The sequence below is a fragment of the Phascolarctos cinereus genome, unplaced genomic scaffold (assembly GCF_003287225.1).
Source record: "Phascolarctos cinereus isolate Bilbo 61053 unplaced genomic scaffold, phaCin_HiC Scaffold_726;HRSCAF=1367, whole genome shotgun sequence".
Taxonomy (NCBI): domain Eukaryota; kingdom Metazoa; phylum Chordata; class Mammalia; order Diprotodontia; family Phascolarctidae; genus Phascolarctos; species Phascolarctos cinereus.
In genome coordinates, this window is record NW_027556098.1 from 389217826 (window position 1) to 389244653 (window position 26828).

General features: G+C 46.7%; 1 protein-coding gene across 1 annotated transcript; it reads left to right on the plus strand.

Annotated features, from left to right (window-relative positions):
- The first annotated feature begins 2878 nt into the window (after positions 1 to 2878).
- LOC110197940 (uncharacterized) lies at positions 2879 to 19740 on the plus strand. Its single transcript, XM_020972014.2, has 7 exons — positions 2879 to 4024; positions 11579 to 11713; positions 11970 to 12144; positions 13658 to 13756; positions 14411 to 14502; positions 15201 to 15344; positions 17488 to 19740. The coding sequence occupies exons 1-7, from the start codon at positions 2966 to 2968 to the stop codon at positions 17752 to 17754; spliced, it is 1971 nt and encodes a 656-aa protein (XP_020827673.2). The 5' UTR covers positions 2879 to 2965; the 3' UTR covers positions 17755 to 19740.
- Positions 19741 to 26828: the final 7088 nt, after the last annotated feature.

The following is a 26828-nucleotide window of genomic DNA, read 5'->3' on the forward strand; positions in this document are numbered from 1 at the left end:
TATATTGTGGGCTCCTTGAAAAGAGGAATTGTTTTTACCTTTCTTTGTGTCTATCCCCAGCTCTTACCACAGTGCTGGTCTATAGCATGTGCTTAATAACTTCTCTGAATCATTAAATCTTCCAGGGTGCATTTCTCCTTTTCCTAATGTTCCACTTACATCCTGACAAGGGGGTTCAGACTTTCCTGCTTCTGATTCCTAGTCCTAGTTTAGCCACTAACTCATTGTATAACCTTGAACTAGTAATTTTCTCTCTCTGGGTCTTGGTTCCCTCTTCTGTAAAATGAGAGAGTTGGGCTGTATGCAGGGAAGAGCAAGTTCTGATTCAATGAGAGAATCTGCCCTTGGCCTAGCTTCAAAGACCCTGACCATCCAGTGATACAACAGGGAAAGTCAAGGGAAAGGGAGCCCATCTCCTAGAACAAGTTACATTTTTTGTTGTTGTTGAGTTATTTTCAGCCATATCTGACTCTTCGTGACCCCGTTTGGGGTTTTCTTGTCATAGATACTGGAGTTGTTTGCCATGTCCTTCTCCAGCTCATTTTAGAGATGAGGAAACTAAAGTAAACAGGGTGAAGTGACTTGGCCAGAGTCTCACAGCTATTAGGTATCTGAGGCTACATTTGAACTCAGCTCTTCTGAATCCAGGCCTGCACTCTATCCACCTAGCTGCCCAGAACAAGGCCATGGCTCAAAAAATGTCACAGTTAGAAAGGCTTTTATTAGAACAGGGAATTTTAGAGCAAGAAGAACCTTTAGGACACAGAATGTTAACAACTAGAAGAGCTTTCAGAGCTCAGAATGTCAGAGCTGGGAGAGACCTTAGAGCATAGAAGAGTATATCTGGAAGAGAATATAGTATAAAATATCAGAGCTAGAAAGATGCATAGGAACCAGCTTATCAGTTTCGTTTTACAGAAGAGGAAACTGAGTCCTAGAGCAGTTAAGGATCCATGAGCCAGATTATCTAGCTGGGACCAGGCTAAACTCGGTTGTTGTTCAGCACCATGGACAAGAGCTTCCTCCCCCGGGGTCTGATCTCTCCAACTCCAAACCCAGTAAACCCATCTAGGGCTGTCTATATTCCGATCCAAGCGGTCCCAAGATGCAGTCCAGGCTCTCCATGGCCCTGCTTCGCCAGGGTAACTTTGGAGAGTTTCTGGACTCAAGCATCCCCCCCCCCCCAGTTGCCATGGACATGCTGTGGCACACTACCATTCCGTCCCCTCCCCTTCCTCCACCTCCAGAGTCCTGCCGTCTCCGGACAGTGCATTCCAGATCCTTCGGGCTCAGGGTGCTGGGGTGGAGCTGGGCTTGGCCATTTTCTTGCAAGCCGGGGTCCCTCTTCCTTCTCCAGCTGAGCCTAGCTTTCCTGACTGCAAAGAGGCTGCAACCTCAAACCCCAGAGTCTCTGCCTCCTCGGGCTTGTAGCTGGAGACAGAGGCGACAGGAAAGGTTTTGTAACAGCAGCCTCCTGCTCCGACAGCTGAGCTTGGCCGGACCCTATGACCCTGACTGGGAGCGGAGCAGGAGTGGCTCCTGAGCTCGGCTCCTCATCCTGGTCCTCAAGGACCAAGCTGGGCTCTGTACAGAGCCGTCGGGAGCAGACGGGGCGGCAGGACCAGGATGGTGGCTGTGATCTCTGCGCAGGGTGAGTAAGTGGAAGGCCGGATCTGGCGCCGAGTACCTTCACAATCTCCGGGGTCCGCGGCTGGGGGGAGCTCCAGAATCCAAGAGAGCGCCGTAGGTGTCCGAACCCCCCGCCCCAACCCCAATTCGGGCTGTCCCCAACCTCCCTCTCCTTTGCTCATATCCCTCCTCAGAGAAAGAGAAAACTCAGCAACTGGAGAAAGCCCAGGAGTGGGCCGGGTCCACACCCAAGCCCTGCTCGGATAGCAGCATAGATGGAGGCCAGACTCATCTTTCTCCTTGGGGTTCCTGCTTGGTGCTTCCCATCCTGGAATCAAGGGGCCAACCCTTCCTCCTCGAGATCTACGGCAGAGAGTGAATCTCTAAAACTAGTCTAGAGCTTCCTTCCCTCTCCTCCTTGTCTTCTGTTTCCTTCCTCTTCTCTCTTCCTCTTCCTTTCCCTTCTCCACCTTTCCTATTCTTCCTTCTTTCTCCTCCTTCCTTCCTTTTCCCTTATCTTCCCTTTCTCTTTCTCCTTTTCTGCCTTCCTCCTCCACTGTGCTACCCCTTTTCTCCACAGTCTTAATGAAGCCTCAGCCCAGCCAAGGCCATTTCTCCCCTTTTGTTTGCCTATCCTAACTCGCACTTAGCAGGCCACTTAAATCCCTCCACCTCCCCAAGCCTTTTTTTCCCCCTAAGGCAATCGGGGTTAAGTGACTTGCCCAGGGTCACACAGCTAGTGAATATCATGTGTCTGAAGTCAAATTTGAACTCGGGTCCTCCTGACTCCCAGGCTGGTGCTGTATCCACTGCGTCACCTGGTTGCCTCCCTCCACCCCCAAGCCTTTTTAATGTGATGAGTGAGAGGTGGCTTCTAACCAAACTTTTAGCATTTGGAAGGCTCCTGAAGGTCCTAGAAATTCTCTCTACCCTCTATTGAGAGCTTGTGGGCACTCCTCCTCCCCCAGTCCCACTTCACCTTCGCCTTTAGTGCTTAGGGATGGAATTGTCATCCCAACAACTCAGGCCAAGATGAAAATTTTGCTACGTATCATCCAAATGGGTGGATGGGGGGAACAGTCCATGTGGGAATAATTAAGAGTTATGATGAATGATGGAGAATTATTAATGAGCAGTCTCATTAGGTTAATCAGATAATGCATGATAGTCATCAGGGGAAGCGAGTTTAAGTAAGCTCTCCAATCTCAACAGTGCTTTCTAGTGGGAGCATTTCCTCCCACCGCAGAGGAGTTGTCCATATGGTCTTTGGTGATGGTGTTTGTGCTCTGCTCATTCCAGATGTTCTCCTCTCTCCAACCCTGGAGCCAGCCAGGCAATGAGGAGGGTCTTGGGGGCTTGTGTGTTCTCTCTGTTGACCCTCTTGGGTTTCATCACCCTGGACTTGAAGGACGGCCTTGAGAGGTGGAGGAGCACAGAGCTGGCCCTTGAGGATCTGTCATCCTGCAGACACCTCTTGGTGGTGCCCTTGGTCAGGTTCCTCCAAGAGAGGAGGGGTGTCTGCTGGCACCCACGGGTGGCCTCCCCGTTCAGTGACAACAGCCTGTCACATAGGGAGCTGCTGGACCACATGGAGGCTCTCTGTAGAAAGGAGGAAGATGGGCTACGTCTCAACAATCCTGGATGCCAGGATGAGCAAGTCTGTGGATTGTACATGGATATGGCAAGGCAAAGACTCAACGTGTCCTCAGCCCTTGAGCTGGGCTCACAGCTCTCTGTGCTCATCTCAGAACTGCTTCAGGTCCTAGGGGATCCTGAGGAGACCCTCAAGGCAGTGAGGAGTAACCCTGACCTGGTTGATGCAGTCTCCTTGAAGATCCTCTTACGGGTCCAAGAATTCCTTCTCCAGGTCTTTCAGCAGCCCCAAGACAGGGAGGCAAGATGGTACCAAATGCTCCCCATCCTTAACTTTGCCCTTCTTGCTTCAGAGGACCTGCAGAGCTGCTGGCTGAGTGATGCCAATCTGTCCCTCTCCCTGCCCATATCTGTGGAAGGCATTTCTCTCTTTCAGCCTTTCTTGGCACTCTCTCCCTTGGGCCCTGGGAGAGCCCTGGCTCAGGGCCTCATGGGTGTACATCGCTGCCTTTGGGACCTTGGCCGTGAGAAGCTGGATGGGAAAGCCAGGGCCATCCTCTCATCCGTGAGCCTTAAGGTTAGCTTGCTGCTGGTGACTGGCCTCATCTATCCCATCTTCTTCGTGTCCTTCAAGCAGATGACCCTGTGGATCCAGAACTATGCCCGGAACCTCAGGGCAAGGACTGAGGCTCTGAAGCATGAACGGAGGCTGGCTGAAAACCTCCTCCACCAGATGCTGCCCAAATCTGTGGCAAAGCAACTTCGGAGACACAGGCATGTTGAGGCTGAGGACTATGAGCAGGTAAGACTGTGCCCTCATATTCAGTCAGTTAGCATCTCCTGCCTGATCTATCCCCACAATCATCCCTTCCCCTCTAATCCCACTGCTGCTACCATAGTACAGGACCTCATTGGCACCAACGTAGGCTATGGCAATTGTCTACCAACAGCTTTTCCTGTGTCAGATCTCTTCCCCACCTCTCCTCCATCCTTCACGCTGCTGCCAGGATAACCTTCCTTCCCCATAGATCTGACTGTATTACTCCTCTACTCAAACATCTTCTATGGCTCCTGATTGCCTCCCAAGTAAAGTCTGGATTTCTTTATCTAGCATTCAAAGTATTGAATCTGGTATTACCCTCCCTTTGAAGCATTATCTCTCATTACTCCCCTTTAACAATTGCTCCCCAGGCATACTGGGTAACCCCTTCCCCCGCTAACACACCTCAGGCTCTTCGACCTCTAGTCCTTTGCTCAGGCCAGTCCCCACCTTGTCAGCCCTCACAAAGCCCTATTCTGCTTCTTCTCATGTACCTACTGGGTGATGTTGTGTATTAGAGTTACTTCTGTGCTTGACTTATTTCCCTACTGGACCATTGGCTCCCCAAGAGAAAGGAGTAGGTCTTATCTAAACTTTCATCTCATCTAGTATCTAGCAAAGGACTCTGTACACAGTAGATGATTTATAAATGTTTATTGAAGGAATTAATTAATGCTTGCCTACAGGACTGGGCAGGACTTCAGAATCCTGTGTAACTGAATATATCTTTTTTGGGGAGTCGGGAAAGGGGAGGGAGGAGGGACGTTTTTATTTTGGGAATGTCCCCTTTCCTCTAACTTTTACTCTTGATCACTGGATAGGGACAACCTTTTAAAAGGGCAAGATAGAGACCTGTCTACATGGTGTGATTTCAGGGATTTTATTCTGAAATATATGCCCAGGGTAATCCAAGACCTTTAAAAGCTTAAGGCTGCATCAAGACTTTGGGGACACCTTGTATGTACATTTCAGAAGCTTTAATGGCTCAAAGCCACACTAAGACTTTTGGGACACCCAGTCTGTTCCCACCCTCTTACTGGTGTTTGAAATTCTGGTTAGATTTTCGTTATTTTAGCTCAAGGCCTTTCTCATTGTTCAAATACACCCCAGGTGAATTAAGCAGCTATCCAATATTTATTTAATGATAGGGGGAGGGCAAAGGTGCTTTAAAAATCTGAGGGTATTGGTCCCAGAGAGTAAATGACCAAAGCTCATGAGAGAAGGTGAGCAGAAATGGAGAGAAGGTTGAAGAAGCCAGTCTGTCCAAGAACTGGGAAGACGAGGCCAAACTCAGTGAGTCCCTGGGAGAGAAGATGTCTCTGGAAAAAGTCTGGTTGAGGGAGGAGCTAGTTGCTTCCAGTGGTCCTCCAATGAGTCCTCCTTACCAATAGCACAGACTCAAAGACTGTTGCAGATGAAAGGGAGCTTGTAGATAGCCACGCCCAACTCTCCCATTTTTACAAATTAGAAAACTAGGTCTCCAAGAAGTCAAGTTACCTTGATGAAGATCACACAGCTGGTTAATAATAGCTAGCACTTTTGTAATCATAGATAATATTACATGTAGTGTTTTAAATCTTTTCGAAGTATTTTATAAATATTATCTCATTTGGGCCTCACAACGATGTGTGAAAGAAGTGCTAAGATTTCTCCCATTTTACAGAAGAGCTAGTGGTTAAATGACTTGCCCAGGGTCACACATCCACTTTAGTTCCTCCTCACTCCAGGTCTAGCACTTCATGAACTTTACCAGGAAACTGAGGCTTAAAAAGGTTTAATTAACTGCCCAGGGTCACAAAACTCAAAAGCTAGATGCCATTATTATCCCTTTTTTACAGATGAGGAAACTGAGGCTTAGAAAATCCAAATGAATTGCCCAAGATCACACAGCTATCTAATTAAATGTTCTAATCTCCATTTTTCAGATGAGGAAACTGAGGCTGAGAATGTTTAAATGACTTGTCCAGGTAGTAAGTGCCTGAGGATTTCAATTCAGGGTTTCCTAATTCCCAGGTCAGTGGGAGGCGTCACCTAGCTGACTCTCATGGCAAAGCAAGGACCACAACCCAGAGTTCCTGATTTTCTACCTCTTTTATTCCATTTCCTTCTCACAAAAGCTGTGTAGGGTTAGTAGGGCAGGTATTACTGTTTTCATGTGGCCTCATTTTCCTCATTGGTAAACTGAGGTTCAGGGCACAATTTAGGGGTCAATAACCCCTAAGGTTCTCTCCAGCTTGAAATCTATGACCCTATGACCAAGCCAAGGACAGAGTTGGCATCCCACCCAGGACCCCTGCTTCCCACTGCCAGGTCCTTTCCATCGGCAGGTGTGAGGGGGCTTCCCACCTGAGACCTACTACATGTGAAGATTCTGAGACAAATCAGCAAAGCCCCCAAACCCCCATATGGATGCTTGCACTTGTTAGACGCTCCTCAGGGTTAGTGGTTTCCAAAGCATAGCCTGGTGACTCATGGGAGGTACTCCAAGACCATTTCAGGGGCTTGCAAGGTCAAAACTATTCTGCACGATAATACTAAGACATTTTAATTTCAAGTGTGATAAATCTCTATGGCAAAAAATACACATAAACAAAACCCCTTTGGGGTCCTCAGTTTTTTTGAGTGTAAAGGGGTCTCCAGACCAAAAGGTTTGAGGTCCCCTGTTCTGGGTGCAAAGGTTCTCTTTCCTTCTCTTTGCTGACTGAGCAGCTGGAGATTCAAAGGGGGAGGGAAAATTATTTGCATTTTGTTCCTTGGTGCAGTGGGGAATAATTACCCCCTAATTAGCCCCAGGTGTTGGAAACAAGCCAACGCTTAGGAGGCTGGAGAAGGAGGTAGGAGGGAGAGGGGAAGAAGAGAAGAAAGGATAGAGAGTCTCAGCAGCTGCCCCATAATTTGGACCAAATTGAAAAAGAAAGAGAACCTGGAATAAAATACTTTCTTCCTAGTTCGGGGTCCTGGGTACCTGAGGTGGCATTAAGGAACCAGGGGGCAGACCTGGGCCAGGAGCCAGGTGTGATGAAGGAACAGACAGGGCAGTGGTGGCCAGTGACCTGTCTAGCTCTGACCCTAGCAGCCTCCCGCTGGACGGTCCCCAGAGCAGGGGATGGGATCCAGGTGGGACAGGAAGCCCACACCTGCTAAGCCTCAGAGTGGACGTGAACACTAGTGACCAAAACCTCATTTTCGTCAGTGGGAGATGTGGATTGGTTTGAACTATGGTTCAGCTGTTTTTTCAGAAATGAGGAGACATGCTGTTGTCGCTCATTCTCCTAGAGACACAGCATGAGGCTCACTGGGAAAGGACTGTTATTTGCATTTTGCTTCCAGATTGCTTTGTGGAGGATAATTACCTGTAATTAGGGCAGGGGATAGATACAGAACAAAGCTTCAGGCAGAGGATGTAGGAATAAGGGGTAGGGAAATTGTTGGGGTGGGGCACCTTGTAACTTTGATCAAATTAGAAAAGGAGGGGGACTCATGCTCCAACTTCAGAAGCCTGATAGTGAAATACATTTCTTATCTCTCAGCAGAGACATGGTGCCCTAGAGGTGCATAATGAAGCGTATGATGTCAGACAGCCAATGTGCTGTGTTTTGTTTTGCTAAAGAGAGGGGTTTGTGATGCAGTCATTGGGAATCCATAGCCATGGAGAGCTAAAGAGCGTCAGTAAAACATTTGTATTATTATTTTTTTTTTAAAGAAAAGGATGAGAAAGTGGCCCCAAAACCCCTGCATTTTAACTGAATGTGCCTGCTGTCCTGAATGCTCTCTCTCCTCATCTCCATCTCCTGGCTCTTTCTCCAACAAGATTCTCCCTCTCCTGACTCTGGGCATTTCCCCAGGCTGTGCCTCATACCTGAAGTACTCTCCCTCAGCCTCTTGCCTTCTGGCTTCCTCTAAGTCCCAGCTAAAATCCCACCTTCTACCAGAAGTCTTTCCTAATCCCTCTTAGTTCTAGTGTCTTCCTTCTGTGGATTTTCTCTAGTTTATCCTGTCTATAATTTGTTCTTATGTGGTTATTTGAATGTTGCTTCCCCTATGTTGGACTGTGAGCTCCTTGAGGGCAGGGATTGTCTTTTGCCTGTCTTTGTATCCCTAGCGTTTAGCACAGTGCCTGACATGTCTGTTGCTGTTGTATCCAACTCTTTGTGACCCCATTTGAGGTTTTCTCGGCAAAGATACTGGAGCACCTTGCCATTTCCTTCTCCAGCTCATTTTACAGATGAAGAGCTGAGGCAAACAAAGTAAAGGGACCTGCCCAGGGTCACACAACTAAGTCTGAGGCCAGATTTGAACTCATGAAGATGTATCTTCTTGATTCCAAGCCCAACACTCTATCCACTGTGCCACCTAGCAGCTGAAACTGTCGACCATTTACCAGAGGTTTGTCCAAAGAACACACAGAATGGGGTTCACCTTACCAAAAGTTTGAGTGAGAAACAAACAAAATCAGGCTGTACATGTGCTGTAACGTACTTATTTATTCTCATTAAGCCAGAGAATCATGCATGATGGAGTCAGAAAATAATTCTGAACTCAGAGTAAACAAGCTGAAGGAGACCCCTTATATACTTAGAGCAATCCTGTCAGGATGCCTGTGTCAACCAAAATTATAGTCTCCATATGTGTTTAACCATAATGTGAGAAAGGAATTTCTTAATAGGATAGATTGTAAATACAATGGGATAGGAGAATGTCAAGATACCAATTTAAATTGTAGATCCAGGATGTCTATATTTCTTTTGCCATTAACGTGACGTAATACAATATAAGAAAACATAAGATAAGTCCCATTATTCAAGATAGTGTCCTGTTCAAGGCATCGTGTCCGTGGTAGTCATAAACAAAAGAATGCTTCGGTCGGCTTCGTCTGGCCTTGTAGCTGCTGACACGGAAAGGGCATTTTGGGTTCCCTCAGAGAGCAAAGCAAAGCATGTCTGTTATGCCAGAGCACACAAGGCATTGTGGTAGGTTGAGTGCAGAGTGGGCCAAAAATGTCTTTTTCCTGATTGGCCAATCCAGGTTTCAGGCCTTTCTCAGGTGATGGGGGGGCTCAAAGTGGTTCACAATATGTAGTAGGGGCTTAATAAATATTTATTAACTAACTGATTGAGACATGATAGGGTCCTGCTGCACAGTCTATTGGAAAAGGTAATAAATTTGGAAGCTGGATTGAAATTCCTGTTCTGATCAGTACTAGATTTGTTACTGTGGGTGGGTCCCTCAATTTCCTCTTCTGTTAAATAGGGAAGATAAAAGTTATACCACCTACCTCACAGGGTTGTCATGGGAAAGTGCTCCACAAATCTTAGTGTTATAGAAACCACAGACTCTAGGCTGGAAGGCCCCCAGTGGGCATCTAGTCAAACCCAGGCCTGAACTAGAATCTCCTTTATGATGTTGCCAACCAGTGGCCCCCAGCCTCCAGCGGAAGCCCTCTAGTGAGAAGAAGCTTACCGTCTCCTGGGGAAGCTCCCTCCCCAAGTTCTCCATAAAAAAACAAAACAATAAAAACCTTTAAGTGTTTTTGTTTTTACATAATCTCCACTTCCAAATAGCACAGCTCTAGTTGGTAAGAAGCTTTTCTTTACTGGAGCCCAAGCCTGTCCCTCTGTGCTTCATCCACTGTGAATTACTGTTAGATGAATGATTATTTCTTACTCTCAGCATCATTGTACCCACTCAAAGACTTCAGGCATCTAAGATTTTTGTAGGGGTTGATTTTTAACTCTCTGAGACTTGGTAAATAGTATTTCAATTTGATTTGAAAAGTTACTGAGCCCGTACTGTGTGCCAGTCACTGTACTAGGTAGACACAAAGACAAAAACAATTCTGTCCCTGCCTTCAAAGAGCTTACATTCTACCAGGGATGGGGATGGACGATATGTAACTAAACATGAAATATATATGGAGTAAATACAAAATAATTCGGGGGTGGTGGTAGATAGGTAACATGATGGACAGAGCACTGGGCATGGAATCAGGAAGACCTGAGTTCAAATTTAGCCTTAGCCATTTGCTAGATATGTGATTCTGGGCAAATTGCTCAATCTCTGTTTACCTCAGTTTCCTGATCTATAAAATGGGGGTCATAATAATAGCACCTCCCAGGATTGTTGTGAGGATCAAATTAGATAGTATTTGTAAAGTGCTCTATAAGACTTAAATCTCCGTATAAATGTTGGCTCCTATTCATTCCCCCTTCAGCCCGCCTGGCAGTGGGCCTCTCTGAATCTGATTCGGCCGGTCCTCAGACAACCGCCTGTGGTCTGTTACCAGGCCTGTCCTTGAATCCTTTCTTCCTGGGTAGGACCTACCAGTGGTTGGGCTCTGCCGGCAGAGTCTTGAGAACCCTGAGTCACCTATGTGCCATAATGTGGCATCAAAGGACTTTGGTGGAGGGCATTCATATTAATATTTTAGTAATCTCATATTACAGTATTCAAATTAGTAATTTCCGAATAGGGGCAGCCAGGGGGCACAGTGGATAGAGCAGCAGGCCCAGAGTCAGGAAGACCTGAGTTCAAATCCAGCTTCAGATACTTATTAAGCTGTGTGACCTTGGGCAAGTCACTTCACCCTTTGTAAGATGGAGAAGTAAGTGGCAAACCACTCCAGTATCTTTGTCAAGAAAACCCCAAACCTGGTCATGAAGAGTTGGATACAACTGAACAGCAAAATCTGATATTATTAATAACATTGGTAGGAGGCAGACTGGTTTAGTGAAAAGAGAGAAGGGGAAAGGAAAGAAGGGGGAGAGGAGGAAGGGGAGAGGGAGGGGGAGAGCAAGGGCCCATGAGCGCTGACCTTTGGGTCAAGACTTCTCAGTGCCCGAAGACGTAAGTTGGAGAAAAAAGTGCTGATCTTTATTGGTGCAGGGAGTGCCTCAGTGAGCGTCCTCTATGCTGATCAAATCACTGGATTGCTTAAGAAATTAAATAATCGTAGTAAACAAAACCACTAATAATCTCTGTCCATCTTTGGCCGCATCACTGCATGGAGGTTCAGAGGGAGGGGGATCCAGGAAAAGGGAGGAGATGCCATGTGGGTCTCCCTGTTCAAACAGCACCCTGGGGAAAAGGAAGGTCAGCAGGTAGAGAAACTGGGGCCCAGAGAGATCAGGACACTTTTCCAAGGTCATGTAGCAATTTAGTGACAGTGCCTTTTGTTAATTAACCATGTTATCCAGAGTAGTTGATGTTTATTCAAGGTTTGCTGACCTGACATTGTCTCATCTGAGCCTTATAACAACCCTAGGAGGGAGAAACTATTGTCCCCATTTTATAGATAGGGAAACTGAGGTTGAGAAAGGTTAACTGACTGGCCCAGGGTCACACAGCTATTAAGTGCCTGAGGCCAGATTTGAACTCAGGTCCTCCTGACTCCAGGCCCATACTCCATCTGCTGTGCTACCTGTCTGCCCCGTTTTTCTGTGCCTCAACCCCAGAGCTCTAGGATACCCTGAAAGCAGGCCTGCTGTTTTTTGAGAGGCTCTCCTCTTGTCTCCCTCTGCTCTGCTTTCCTGGGGCCAGGTGACCATCTTCTTCTCGGACATTGTGGGCTTCACCAGTATTGCTGCCTCCTGCACTCCCCTGCAAGTGGTGGACATGCTCAACAACCTGTATGTCTGCTTTGACACGAGGATTGAGTCCTATGATGTCTACAAGGTGAGTGAAGGCTCAGGGGCCATGGCCAGGGTGGGAGGAGGTGGAGGGAGACTCAGGGGTCATGGCCAGGTTGGGGAAGGCTGGTGGAGGCTCAGGGGCCATGGCCAGGTTGGGAGAAGGTAGAGGGAGAGTCAGGGGTCATGGCCAGGTTGGGGAAGGCTGGTGGAGACTCAGGGGCCACGGCCAAATGAGGGGAATCATGTCAGAAGACAAGCCAGGACAACAGCTGCCTACAGATGCCTCTCATCCCCTGCAGGTGGAGACCATTGGTGATGCATATATGGTGGTAAGTGGGCTACCTGAAAGGAATGGGGAGAAGCATGCCGATGAGATTGCTAAAATGGCGCTGGACCTGGTGGCTGCTGTGCGCCAGGTCCTGATCCCCCACATGCCCGGGGAGAAGCTGCAGCTGAGGGCTGGAATCCACACAGGTAAGAGGAGGTGGGCAGATGCCCGGGTGTGGGGCCTGGTCAGCAGAATGGGGCAAATAGCCTTTCTCAACCTCTTACCACTTGGTGGATATAGGGAGAGGATTCTTCATGTTCTCAAAATCAATTTCTCCGTCTTTGAAATGGGGGCTCATGCCAACAAATTCACTGGAGTTTTCAATTTTCCTGAGCACATTAGAGGATTATTGATTTCAATTCAATAAACATTTATGGGGCAGTTAGATGGATCAGCAAATAGAGAACTGGGCCTAGAGTCAGGAAGACCTGAGTTCAAATCTGCCCTCAGACACTAGCTGTAGGACCCTGGGCAAGTCACTTTACCCTGTTTGCCTCAGTTTCCTCATCTGTAAAATAAGCTGGAGAAGGAAATGGCCAACCACTCCAATATCTCTGCCAAAAAAACAAAAACAAAAACAAAAACAAATGGGCTCACAAAGAGTCTGGCGTGACTGAAACAACTCAAAACAACAAACAGAACCTTTATTAAGCACCTACTATGTGCCAGGCATTGTGCTAAGCTCTGGGGATATAAAAAGAAGCAAAAGACAGTTCCTGCCCTTAAAGAGCTTACAATTTAATAGAGGAGACAACTTGCAAACAAACATATTCAAAGCAAACTATACACAGAATAAATAGGAAATAATTAACAGAGGGAAGATACTGGAATTGAGAGGGATTGGGAAAGGCTTCCTGTAGGAGGTGAGATTTTGGTTAGTACTTAAAGGAAGCCAGGCAGGTTAGTAGACGGAGTGGAAGAGGGAGAACGGACCTTCATGGTTACCTGTAGAAGGGGTTCTTATATTTGGGTATCTAATATGTTGATAACTATATTTCAATATAGATATCAGTTTCCTTTGTAATGCTCTGTACTTTATTTTATACATATAAAAACATAATTCCAAGAAGAGATCCACGGGGCAGTTAGGTGGCACAGTGGATAGAGCACTGGCTCTGAAGTCAGGAGGACCTGAGTTCAAATCCAGCCTCAGACCAAACACTTGACACTTAACTAGCTGTGTGATCCTGGGCAAGTCACTTGACCACTGTGCCTCAGTTTCCTCATCTGTACAATGGGGATAATAATTGCTCCTACCTCCCAGGGTTGCTGTGAGGATTGATATTTGTAGAGTGCTTTGTTATTGAAAAGCTAGGTATTGTTAAAGATGACTCAGGCTTCAGTGCCCTGGTACAGCAATATCCCTGTGTAGATATGGGGCATTATGATATAACGGGAGGCCCAGCCCTTCCACTTCCTGCCAGTGGGATTGTAGGTAAGTCCTCTCAACTCTCTGGATCTCACATTCCTCATCTCTGAGGCCAGGAGGGTGAGACTAGATCTTTGAGATCCCTAGAAGACAATAGTCAAGATGTGCTAGAAAGCAGACTGGTTTGGGGGCCAGAGGACGTGGGTTAGAATCTGGGGCTCTCTCCTTCCATTCCTTCTTCTTTCCTTTGCCCCTTCCTTTCCCTCCCCCTGGCTTTGCCTTCCCTATAGGCCCCTGTGTGGCCGGTGTGGTTGGCTACAAAATGCCCCGCTACTGCCTCTTTGGAGACACAGTCAACACAGCGTCGAGGATGGAATCTACCAGTCTGCGTGAGTGCCTCAAGTTTACTTGGCTTTCCCAACATCCTTTCCTAAGAACTCCCACTGAAGGAAATGGGGCCCTAGAAGAAATGACTGGCCCATGACCACGAGGCTGTGTGAAAAAAGAGCTGAGGGGGCAGCTAGGTGGCGCAGTGGACAGAGCATCGGCCCTGGAGTCAGGAGGACCTGAGTTCAAATGTGGCCTCAGACCAAACACTTGACACTTACTAGCTGTGTGGCCCTGGGCAAGTCACTTAACCCCACTGCCTAGCCAGAAAAAAAAAAAGAGCTGAGCCCAGTGAGGTCCCTTGGCTCCCTAGGTCTACCCTACTGTTCTGCCTCCCTCCACAGGGTCTCCAGGAGGCCTCCCCTCCCCACTGATTTCATCTTCAACCCCTCCTCAGCCTCCTTCTTGCTCTCTCTGTCTCTCTATCAGAGGTGGAGAACTCATTAGAAGGTAATCCAGTTAATCTGCCTCCTACCTGTCCCCCATCCCCACCACCCTCCACCCCGTGCTGGAAAGAACTCTGTCCCTTTTCACAAACAGGAATACTCATTCATCTTCTCTCTCCCTGGGGAGGAACAGGGGGCTGGGGCTAATAGTCCAGGTCACATCCCAGCCCCCAGCCTCTCTCTGCTTGCTAATGTCTTTCCATCTGGCAGCCCAAAAGATTCACATCAGCTCCGCCACCTACCAGACCCTCCTGACGGATGACGCGTATGAAATTGAGCTTCGAGGAGAGATTGACGTCAAGGTGAGAAGCGGCTGGGTTAGATCGATTGAGATGCCAGCTTAGGCCCACAGTGATCATAGCACCTGAGATGTAGAGCTGGGGAGGGCTTTAAGAGGTCATCTTGAGCACACCTCCCCTTCCTCCCATTTTACAGAAGGGTAAGCAACTTGTGGAAACAACTAGCAAGCATCCGAGGTGATGCTGTTTCCATTGTATATTCCCCCTCACTAGAGGCCTTCGAACAGAGACTGGCTGCCTCCTTGGCTCTTGGGATGTTGTAGAAAGGATTCCCGTTCAGGTACAAGTTGGACTTGATAACTGCCGACATCATAGGATTGAAGAGGCTGTTTTACAGATGAGGTCCCATTTTACAGATAAAGAACTGAGGTCCAGAGAGGTTAAGGGACCTTCCCAACAGTAGTAGGAAGCGGAGCCAGGATTTAAATGCAAGTGCCACTCTGCTACACTGCTCCCCTCCCTTCCAACTTTGAGATTCTGCTGGTGATATTTCTTTCATTCATTCATTCAAAAAATAATTGTTGGGTACCTACTGGATGTAAGGCATTTAGCACAGCACTATGGGACTGGGGTGGAGGAAACCCAAGACCCATCCCTGCCCTCTCGTAGGGGCCTGATAGGACACAGCTGTAGCAGGAATCCAAGCTCCCAGAGATGCCGCGGTCTCACAGGCCCAGCTGAGGTGCTTCCCCTTCTTTCAGGGCAAAGGAAAAATGAAAACCTACTGGCTCCTGGGGAACAAGAAGTACGGTGTTCAGAACGACAGCCTGGTGTGCCACTGGTGGCCTTCCCATAATGCCTCTGGAAACAAGATGGCAGAGAGCAGCCCATGCTTGGGCCTGGCTGTGAGGACCGGGCAGGGCAGGGCTTTGTGGGAAGTGTGGGGAAGAGGGCTCAATGAGGGGCTGTCCCTGGAGACCCCGGCAGTAGGGCCCCCTCCCCCGACTTCCAAGGGCTGGGGTGTGGGGTAGAGAGCACCCCATCACCGCGCTGCTAGGGTAAGCCCAGAGCAGCCTTGGCCAGAGAGAAGCTACTGAGGAGGAAAGGAAGAGATGGGAGCAGGGCTGTGGGGAGTGAAGGAAGAAGGCAGGAGAGCCTCACCTCCATTTTGAAATGAAAACAGTTCTCAGGCTCTAGAGCTGGACGAGATTTTAGAGAATCCTTTGGTCCGATCCCTCGTAATAATAATAATAACAACAATCATATTAACTAATATTTCTATGGGCCATCAGGGACTGCAAAGCACTTTAGAAATGCTCTCTCCATTGATCCTCACGACAGTCCTGGCAAGGAGGTGCTGTTTATCATTCCCATTTTACAGATGAGGAAACTAAGGCAGAGAGAGGTTAGGGGACTTGCTCAGAATCTCATAGCCAAATCAGGGCCCAGATTTAAAACCAGGGCTTCCTGATGCCAGCTCCAGCACTCTATCCACCTCGTTTTAGCATTTACAAGAAAAATGATACCCAGAGAGTTCTCCTTCCTCAGTTCCACCCACTGACCTCCCTGGTTTCCTCTAAGTCCCAACTGAAATTCCACCTTCTATAGGAAGCCTTCCTCAACTCCCCTTAATTTCTAGTGCCTTCCTTTGGCTAATTATTTCCTATTTATCCTGTATAAAACTTGCTTGTCTATTTGTTAGCATGTTGTCTCCCCCATTAGACTGTGAGCTCCTCGAGGGTAGACACTTGTCTTTTGCCCCTTTTTGTACCCTCCCCCCACCCCACAGTGCATTTTTGCTGATTGATTACGTGATTGGCTTGAATCACAGCTAGGTTTGCTTTACATAAATTATCTCAATAAATCCCTACAACAGCCTTCGTTGTTACAAATGAAGAAAATTGTTATTTTTATAACTATTATTTTCTTTAATTTACAAGTGAGGAAACTGAGGCTGAGAGTGGTAAAGTGATTTGCCTAAAGGCACACAGGGGGTAAGCAGCTGAGGCAGCATTTGAACCCATGTTCTTTTACCTCAAATCTTTCCATTGCATCAAAGGGTCTCCACTTTCAATGCACAATGCTATCTACTCCCAACTCTCTAGGCTTAGAGATGTAGGGGTCAAAGCTGAGGGTAGGGATGGGATAATTTCTAATAATCAGAAAGTAATTTATTGGAAGCATAGAAAAATAGAAAGAACGCTTTAGAGCCATTTTTTACAGGCATCTAGAGGGACCTGGGGGAGAGAGCTCAAGCAAGTCACTGCTTTCATTCCATCATCTTCAGAAAGAACACTTAATTATAGTTACTTGTAATCAGGAGTCTGGGTTCTCTATGTGCCTCAGCTTGAGTCTAGCTATGTGGCTTCGAGATAGTCCCTTCCCCCCACTCTGGGCCTCAGTTTCCTGCTCTATAAAATGAGGAGATTGGACTGAATGGCTTTCAAGGTCCCTTTCAGCTCTAACATTATGGTTTTCTGATTTTAAGTTATTGAGATAAATTAGCTTTCTCTAAATGGGGCTGATCAATTAGTCAATCAATTAACATGTTTTTATTAAGAGCTTACAATGTGTCAAGCACTGGGCTATGGGCTGGGGATGTAAAGCAAAAGAAAAACAGTGCCTGTCCCCAAGGAGTTTCCATTCTTCTTTGGAGAATACATATTCCCAGATCAGTAAATACAGGCTATGATGGTGGGTGGGGCATCTGCTGACACCTGGGGTGAAAGCAGTTGAGCTCAGTCTAGATGATCTGGGGGGTCCCAGGAAGAAGATGCCTGGCATCAGGGACAGCCTGTGCAAAGTCTCAGAGGCAGGAGATAGAATAGGGGACAGCAAATAGACCAGTGGAGAAAGTGATCAGGGAAGTGGGTGGTTTGGGAGTGGGAAATACTATTTAAGGATAATCCACAAGACAGATAAGAGTGCACAGATAACTGAGATTCAACTGCCCCATGGGTTTATTGATTGCCTGTTTTTTAAAGTTAAGCTATCTACTTTTTAAAAGTAGGATCACTCACTGAGTGGTTTCCTTTTTTCTTACTTCAGTCCAGTGCAATGGGAGCTGCCCTGGGTGAAGCCCCTGAAACAGCCTCCTCAACAGAAAAGGTCTCATCTAGCAATACCACAAACCCCTCTGAGCTGATGGGGCAGCCTGGGGGTGAGATGCCCCATAGACCCATACTAGGTGATGGAGCCTCCCTCCTGGCATCCCCTTCTCCTGGCCAAAGCACCCCTGTATGCCCGAGGAACAGCAGCCAGGGGCACCTAGGGAAGGACAAATTCCTGCCCGGTTTCGTGGAGGAGATGGAATAAACCCAATGGATTGGCCTTCCCAGGAGCTGGACTTCAGGGCTATCTCTTCAGGTCTGTGGATGGGCCACTGACCCAAGGGCCAAAGCCTGGACTCAACACAAGGAGAAGGATCTGAGGACTAAACTCTGGAAGCTAAAAGCAGCCTTTGGTGCCAACTGAGACCCCTTGTCTGTAACCTCAAACTCTATGAGCTCCTTTGGGAGTGAAGGGTAAAAAGGGGCAGTGAGCAGGACTTGGTCTGGAGAGCTACACCTGGGAATAATGGGCTTATGGAGTCTGACCTGTAAGGGAGCTTAGAGACCATTTAGTCCAGGAGTCCTTACCCTGGGATGGACTCTAGGAGTCTCTAAATTTGGATGGGAAAAATTACATCTCTATTTTTACTAACTTCTAACTACAATTTAGCATTTCCATCAATTATGAATTTTAAAAAAAACCCATTATTCTAGCAACAGGTTGGTGGATTTTAGCTGCTAAAGACATACACAAAGGGTAAGAACCCCAGATCCAGTCCATGATGCTATTTTACAAAAAAAGAAACTGAGGCTCAGAGGAGTGAACTGATTTCCCAAGGTGACTTTGGTACAATCCTCTGGGTCTCAGATTCCTCAGCAGCGCCCTTCTGAGATCTTTTCTTCCACTCTAAAATGGGGATAATAATAGCACCAACTTCACAGGGCTGTTATGAGTATGAAGGGAGATAACCTATGTTAAATGCTTCACAAACCTTAAAGTAATATGGAAATGTGTTAAAATAGTAATAATAATTATTAGTAGCAGTTGTGTTAGTATTACTAGTATTTATTATTATTAGTTATTGTTGTAGTAGTAGGTAGTAGTAGTAGTAACAGTAGTAATAAGAGGAGGAAAAGGAGTGGTAGTAGTAGTAGCAGCAGCAGCAGCAGTAATAGTTACAGTAGTAGTGGTAGTAGTAGTAGTAGTAGTAGTAATAGTAGTAATAGGAGGGAAAGGTGGAGTAGTAGTAAGAGGAGGAGTAACAATAATAGTAGTGGTAGTAGTAGTGGTGGTGGTAGTAGTAGCAATAGTAGCTCTAGATGGCCTCTAAGGTTCTTTCCAAATCTAAATGGATGATCCCATGATCTTTGAATGGGAACAGACTGAATAAAAATGGCTAACATGGAGTTCATACCCAAGGTAAGTGAGAAGATAGCAAGAAGGCCTCTGGCTGCTTTTAATGACATTCCAGGGTCTTGAAGGACCTAGTATGTAGCAGAGGTCTACTGGTAAATGTTTATCTCCAAAAAAAAAAAGTACCTATGACCCACTGTTCAGTTTAGTCTGCAGTATAGACATTTTCTCAAGTCTAGACAATCAACAACACAATAAGTCAAGCCCTGATTTGTAGCTTTCATTGATTTCCGGGGTGTAAATGAGCTTACTGAAAATGTAACAATCCAGTCTCCTGAGCAGGTATGAGCTGGCTCCAGCTCTCCCAGGCAAGATATGATTGTTGAGCCGCCATCTTTGAAAAATCAAGGGGAGCAAGAATAGTTCCTGCAAGACTGGAGTCAAGCAAATGTTTCAATTTTCAAAAGAAGGGTAGAGGATGGAGCCTCTAAATTAGAAACCAGGGAGCTTGACTTGGATTCCTGTCAAAATCCTAGAAGAACTTATTAAATGGTTGGTTTTTTGAATATTTTGAAAGAAAAGTGGTGCCCCAAAGGAGTCAGTTTAGTTTTATTGTGAAATGGGTATTTCTGCAATAGCATCTTTCCTTTAATGGGAGAAGGTAAAAAGGCCTCTTGAAGTCCTCCCTGGGGGAACTAATCATTAAGATACCAGGAAGTACGTTGGGAATACAGCTTCAACATTCTCTGTAGGGTTGTCTGAACTGGGAATGCTGGACTTGGAATCAACACTCCTGGGTTCAAATCCTGGCTCTGCCATTTAGTACCTGATTATCTGTGGGCAAGTTGTGTGAGTTTCCTCATCTGGGAGTTCCCTATATTAAACTATGTGGCCATAGCAGAATGAGTGACTGTGTTCTGTGAATGTGGCTAATGGCAGGGGAGGTTGGGTGGAGTGAGATCACAGATATGAGGTTGAGGCTAGAGTCACAGACTTTCTATTTTCAATATTTTGACTAACATTTTAGATCATGTCCCTAGGTAAGAGAGCTAGCAAAGAGCTAGAAGACCTGAGTTCAAGTCTCACCTCTGACATAATGGTATATGTGTAGCCCTTAAACTCTTAGCATCCTAAGGCAGCTCTGTAAGACTCTAGTTGTAAAGAGGCAGAGTGACATTGATAGAGGAACTTTCCTCATCTGAGAGTTCTCTATATTAATGAAATGAGGTCCAGTCCCTATTCCTATCCTTCTTGTAGCTAAATTTAAAAACTGGTTAGGTCCACTATGTGTAAACATGAAGGGTCTCCACTTTTGTAGGATGACTGGCCTCTGGTGGTCAATAGAGGTATGACAATTTTGTTGGTTTAGGAAGTCTATAATCCCAGTCACCAGAGCAACTTTGGTGAAACCACTAATTGAAGCCTTGAGAAGAACACTTCCTGGTGGGCAAATCAGAAATTGCACTTTCCCTTTGGATAATTAAAATAGCGACACAATGCCTTTCTTTGAGCTTAAAGAAGGCTACACACCCACCATAGGTTGTATACATCCCAAGAGTTAACAGTGTCACAACTAGTCAGTCAATAAGCATTTATTAAGCACCTGCTGTGTGCCAGGTATTGTTATTAATAATAATAAGCTCTGGGGATACAAAGAAAGGCAAAAGATGGTTCCTGCTCTCAAAGAGCTCATAGTCTAATGGAGGAGATGATATGTAAAAATCTATGTACCAAACAAGCTGTGTACGGGTGACAATCAATAGAAGTATGTCACTAGAACTAAGAAGGGTCTTGAAGGACAGCAGTGGAGAGAGCACTGGACCTGGAGTCAGGAAGACTCATCTTCCTGACACTTACTAGCTATGTGACCTTGGGCAAGTCATTTACCCCTGTTTGCCTCAGTTTCCTTGTCCATAAAATGAGCTAGAGAAGGAAATGGCAAACCACTCCAGTATCTCTGCCATGAAAATGGAGTCTCAAAGAGTCAGACACAACAGAAAAATGACTGAACAGAAGGTGGCATTTTAGCTGGCACTTGAAGGTAGCCAGAGAAGCTAAGGAGGAAGATAATTCAGGCATGGGGGACAGCCAGGGAAAATGCCTCATGTAGGGAGATGGAATGTCTTGTTCTAGGACCAGCAAGAAGACCAGTGTTACTGGGTCACAGAGGAGGTAGGAGGTGGGGTGTAAGATGTAAGAAGACTGGAAAGGCAGGGGAGGTCAGCTTATGAAGGGCTTTGGATACTATAGGGGTTTCTATTTTATTCTGGAAGAGATAGGGAACCACTGGAGTTTATTGAGTGGGGGTGATATGGTGAGACCTGCATTTTAGGAAGATCACTTTGGCAGCTGAATGGAGAATGGCCTGGTTTGGAGAGAGACTCCAGGGAGATCAACACAGCAGGCTGATGCAATGGTCCAGGTGTAAAGTGATAAAGGCCCACACCGGGGGGATGGCAATCTCAGAGGAGAGAAAGGGGTATACACATGCTAGAAATATTGCAACAGGTCTTGGCAACAGATTAGGCATTAGGGGTGAGAGAAAGTGAGGATTTGAGGACAACACCAAGGTTTTGAACCTGGGTGACTGGGAAGATGGTAATATTCTCAATGTAATAGGGAAGTTAGGATGAGGGAAGAGTTTTGGGGAAAAGATAATGAGTTTAGTTTTGGACATGTTTAAGTTGTCTACAGGACATCTAGTTCAATCTGTTTAAGAGGCAGTTGGATATATGAGACTGGAGGTCAGAAGAGAGTTTAGGACTGGATAAGTAAATGTGAAGATCAATATAGAGATGATAATTGAAACTATGCACTCTGAAGAGATCAGCAAATGAAATAGTATAGAGGCAGAAGAGAAGAAGGCCCAAGACTGAGTTCTGTGGGCACCCATAGTAATGGGGGAGGGGGTAGACCTGGATGAAGATCCAGCAAAGAAGACTAGGTAGGAGGAGAAACAGAAGAAAGGGGGAGAGAGTATCAAAGTAAAGGTGATCAACAACACCAAAGGCTGCAGAGAGGTCGGGATGAGGACTGAGAAAAGGCCATTTTATTTAGTGATTTAGTTCCCAATGTTCATCTGGTGAACATTGGTATGTTGGGGGGGGGGGGACTGATTTTAAACTATTCCTGCTTGGTAAAAATTCTTCCTAAGAGCTAATCAGGTCTGGCTGATAATCATTGGGAAATACGCCGGTGGGGGCTCGAGAGCAACAGCAATACTAGAAATCTCAGCCCCTCAGGGTTACCCTTAGAGCCTTAAGTAGTAGTAGAGGGGTCGCTACACTAGGTTTGGGGTAACTCCACTGGCAAGAAGGCTAGAAATGGGGTGTATATAGAATGAGGGCCTGTTTTGATTAGTGTGAACCCAATCTCTGTGTCCTATACTAAAGCAGAGAGAGGGGCAGCAGTCATTCACCAGGATGTGGAGTTAGGCAGAAGAGTCAGAAGCTGCAGAAGCTTACCCTAGAGGTACCCATTCTCTAGAACCTCCAGCAGGTGGCGCCAAAGGCTGCTCTTTGCCTGTTCTGCAGCCAATAGTCAGAAATCTGTTGGGGGGGTTTTTTCACCCCCAAGTTCTGGGCTGTACTCTGGGACCATGAATTTTTTGAGAGGTTTGTCTTATTCAATCAAGGAAGTGTGTTGCAGTGGAAAGAGCACTGAATTGACACTTAGAGAGAGTGGGATCCTTGAATCCTGTTTGACCTTGGGCCAATCACAACCTCATCTGTAAATTGAAAAGATTGGCTTAAGTGGTCACTAAAGGTCCCTTCAGTCTCTAAAGATGTGATCTATCAACCCTCAGCCCTTGCCCCATAGCAGAATTACCTGATTTTGAGTCCTAAGAGGTCAAAAACCAAATCTTATTTATTGTTGTATCAAGATAATACATAGAAAACATTTACAAACCTTAAAATGCTAAGTACATGCTATTATTATTATTATCATTGATCCCCAGCTCCAAGTATAGTGTGCATATGGTAAGTCAATTAATACATCTTCACTGAAGGTGCAATTGAAGAGCTGGAGAGTTGAGGAGTAGGATGGGATAAAAAAGGATGAAATGGAACAGGATGGAATGTGATAGGAAGGAATGAGGTAAAATAGGAGGGGTTGGGATGTGATGGGATGGGAAGGGATGGAATGGCTAGGGATAGAATGGGATAGGAATGGAAGGGATGAGATGAGATGGGTTGGGATGGGATAGGATGGGAGACATCTCCTCGTTGCCCTGGGGATCACAATGGCTCTGGTATCAGAGGATCTATGTTAAAATCCCTCCGCTGCCACTTACTACTTCTGTAACCTTGGGCTGGTCAGTCATAGAGGCTCTCTGGGCCTGAATTTCCACATCTGTAAGATGAGGTGAGTTGGGCGGTTGGACATAATGGCCTCTGAACTCATTTCCAGCTCTTGAGCCATGATCCAAAGCAAGATGATTTTTCAAGTCAACAAGCATCTTATCTTTAAACTAACTGCCCCTTAAATGCTTGCTTAAGGGACTTTGCCATCCACTGTGATTTAGACGATAATGACTGCTCTTGGTCAAAGTAGGATTGTATCTATGTGTTGTATTTATAAATTCTGCATTCAAACTGGAGGGGAAAAAAAGCTATTATGTATTTTAAGTGAACTAGAATTCACTCCTGATTAAAAGAGTGTGGCATTGTGGAATGAATGCAGATATGTGGATGGGGGTCCAAGGAGTTGGGTTTGAATCCCAGTTCAGCTACTGTGTATGACCTTGGCCAATTGATTTCAGATTCTCAGATTCCTGCCTCTAAAAACAATGGGGATGGATTGAATGATCCCCAAGGGTCCATCAGGCTCTAATGCTGACTCTGTGATAGTAGATTTAGAGCCAGAAGGGACTTAGAAGTCATCTCATCCAACTCCCTCATTTTTATAAGAAACTGTAGCAGAAAGGGAAAGGGACTCACCCAAGGTCACACTGCTAGCCAGCCAGGGTTAGAACTAGGACTCAAACCTTGGTCTCCTGGCTCGTAGGCTCTTCCCTTCATATCACGCTGTGTCTGCTGCATGTGGAGGCTTGGGTTCTCCCGGGCTGTTGCTATGGAGATCCTTTCCTTGAAGATAGTGACAAATGTGCCCCTAATAAAATCTTGGGGGATCTTCTTCACTGGGGACAAGTGAGCTGAAGGGACCTGAATCTCCAGACACTGCCCCATGGCTTAGTGGCCTATGTAAGGAATTCTGTAATGGAGAAGAAAGAGACCTGGGTTCAAATCCTAACTGTTCTAACTACTACAGTCACAGTTCCCTCATTTGTAAAATGAGGGGCTTGCACTTGGTGACCTCTGGCTTTCCAGATCTATGACACACGACTTGAGTTTAAATCATGATTGTGAGACCTTGGATAAGTCTCTCTTCCCTGTTCTGGGTCTCAATTTCCACTCTGTAAAATGAGAGGGTAGGTGAGATGACCTTTGAAGCCCATCCTGGCTTTAAATCTATGACCCTCACTAAGATCACAGAAGCAATGTTAGAGCTTTATGGGACCTGAGAGTCATGTAACCCAACCCCTCACTGGTCCCTTGGGTCTCCACAAGCTCTAAATCCAGTGGCAATTCCAAAACATAATGCAGTCCCTGCCCTCAGAGGGTTTACAATCTAGTTAGAGAAATGGGGCCCAAAGACTCACTGAAAGGTAACTCATTGTACCAAGGGGTGTATACATGTTGAAGGGTCTGGTGAGCAGAGGATTTCAGATGAGGGAGAATGGAGGTATCGGTGTAGGGCATCATAGAAGAAGTGGGTCTTGAGCATCACATCAGTCATAACAAGGGGTGGGCAGTCAGGGCTCTGCCCACGGGTGCACTTTCCTACTCAGTGCTTCTCTAGCCTACTATCCCTTCACCTTGTGGTCCTCTGCTAATGCTAATCCATGGCTCCCTGCATCATTCCCGATGTGTTCTGTGACTGACGAGTTATCAGCTGTACCTGGGTGGGGGAAAGGGCTGGCTTTGGCTGTGGTCTCTGGTGGTTGGCCTGCCTCTTGCCCAGCATAACCACATCCTACCTCCAGCAGCTCAGGCAGAAGTGACGCATGAAGGTGAAGGATGGAAGTAAGATCCCCAGGACTTCCTTCCTATGAGCTTAGCTCCTCCCTACTCTAACTCTGCCCTTCCTCCTCCCCTCCCCCAAACCTTCAGTTTGTCCCAGGCACCAGAATTCCTAGTTACAGCTCTGGCTCAAAGCATCTGGTACAGGGGGCAGCTAGGTGGTGCAGTGAACAGAGTGCCTAGCCTGGAGTCAGGAAGATCTGAGTTCAAATCTTGGCCTCAGACACATACTAGCTATGTGATCATGGGCAAGTCACCTGTTTGCCTCAGTTTCCTCACCTATAAAAGGAGATGGAGAAGTAAATGGCAAACTACTCCAGTATCTTTGCCAAGAAAACCCCAAATGGGGTCACAAAGAGTTGGACACAATTGAAATGATTCAATAACAACAAAACAGTAAACTCAACATTCTTTCAGGAATCGGAAGACCTGAGCTCCAATCTTGCCTCCGATACCGCCCGCATAACCATGAGCAAGGTTCTTATCCTCCCTGGATCTCAGTTTTCTCATCTGTAAAAGAGAGGGTTAGATGAGATGGTTTGTGAGGTTGCTTCCAACCTAGGTCTATGATCCTGTTTCTAACCTGGCTCCCCCTTTTGCGATGAGGAGAGGAGCTCAGGGTGACCTGTGAGAAAGGAGGATCTAGGGTCTTCTTTTCACCAGGAAAGCTCAGGCTGTAACTGGGAAGGTGACAGTTCAGTCCCCCTTCTGGGTAAGGTCACGGTCTTCCTTTCTCTACTCTCAGACCTCAGTACCTGCCAGGAAGGGCTGATGCAGAGGGGCTGACAGAGGTGTCTGAAAAAGGGACCCAGCAAAGCCTCCAAAGACAAGGCCACTAGGACACAGGAGAAAAGCTCCCTCAACCCTAGGGAGACTAATTCTGGCTGTTGCTGACAGTCAGGTTCTACTGTCAGTCCCTAAAGGATCCAGGATGGTTAAGCTGGAGGAGGAGGAGAGGAAGGCAGAGACCTCTGTGCAGTCTTAGCCTTCCAAAATGAGCCCCTCCTGACTTCCAGTTCCTCTGGCTTGCAGGGCTGGGATGAAGGTCACAAAATTCAGAGCTGGAAGGGACAGTGGGGATAATTTCAGGTGGCATGAAAGGAGTACCAAGCTTCAACAAGGCAGATGAGCTCTGGTTCAGACAAAGCTACTCTGCCTTTGGCAGGTCAATCCTTTCTCAAGGTCTCCGTTTCTCCCATGTGTAAATGAGGGGGCTGTTGGACTGCATGGGCTCTCAGACTCAAGCCAGAAGCTTAGAAGTCTAGAAGCCCATGAAACTGATGAGACAGTGAGTCTCAAATTCAAACCTGGGTCTCTTCCATCTACCAGTCTGGTGCTCTTTCCACACCACTCAAGTTACTGTTGTTTGTCTTTGTTCTGGGACTATGGCATCAGGAAGATGACGCCTTGACTCACAAGTAAATTGAATTGAGTGAAGGAGGACAGTGCAAAGTCACCAGCCTCACTTTCTCCTTCAGAGCCATTCTGAGTAGACCTAGAAGCATGGCCCTCCTTGCTTGGGGCCTGACTCCACTGAGACCGGACTTCCCCCTCCAAATTGTAAGATAGAAATCTGCTCCATGGGAATGAGGCCAGTACATTGAGTTTGTTTACCGCTTGGGGGGACCAGTCCCCAGCCACCAGAGCCACCCAGGCTGCAGTCATAGGACTGATGGGAAGGGACGGAACTTCTGGGATGTTTTCACACCAGCAACACCTCGGCTTATCAAACTGAATGAGGCCTGGCTCGGGGCTGGCCAAGGTGTGATGTCAGTGCCCACTTCGGCCTCGTGACTCCAGAGAGACCAGCATCTCTTCTCTCCCAACAAAAGGGAACCAGGACCCTTGTGACTGATCTCTGTGCAGTCCTTGTCACAGGGAGGCCTCTTACCTTTCCTGAAG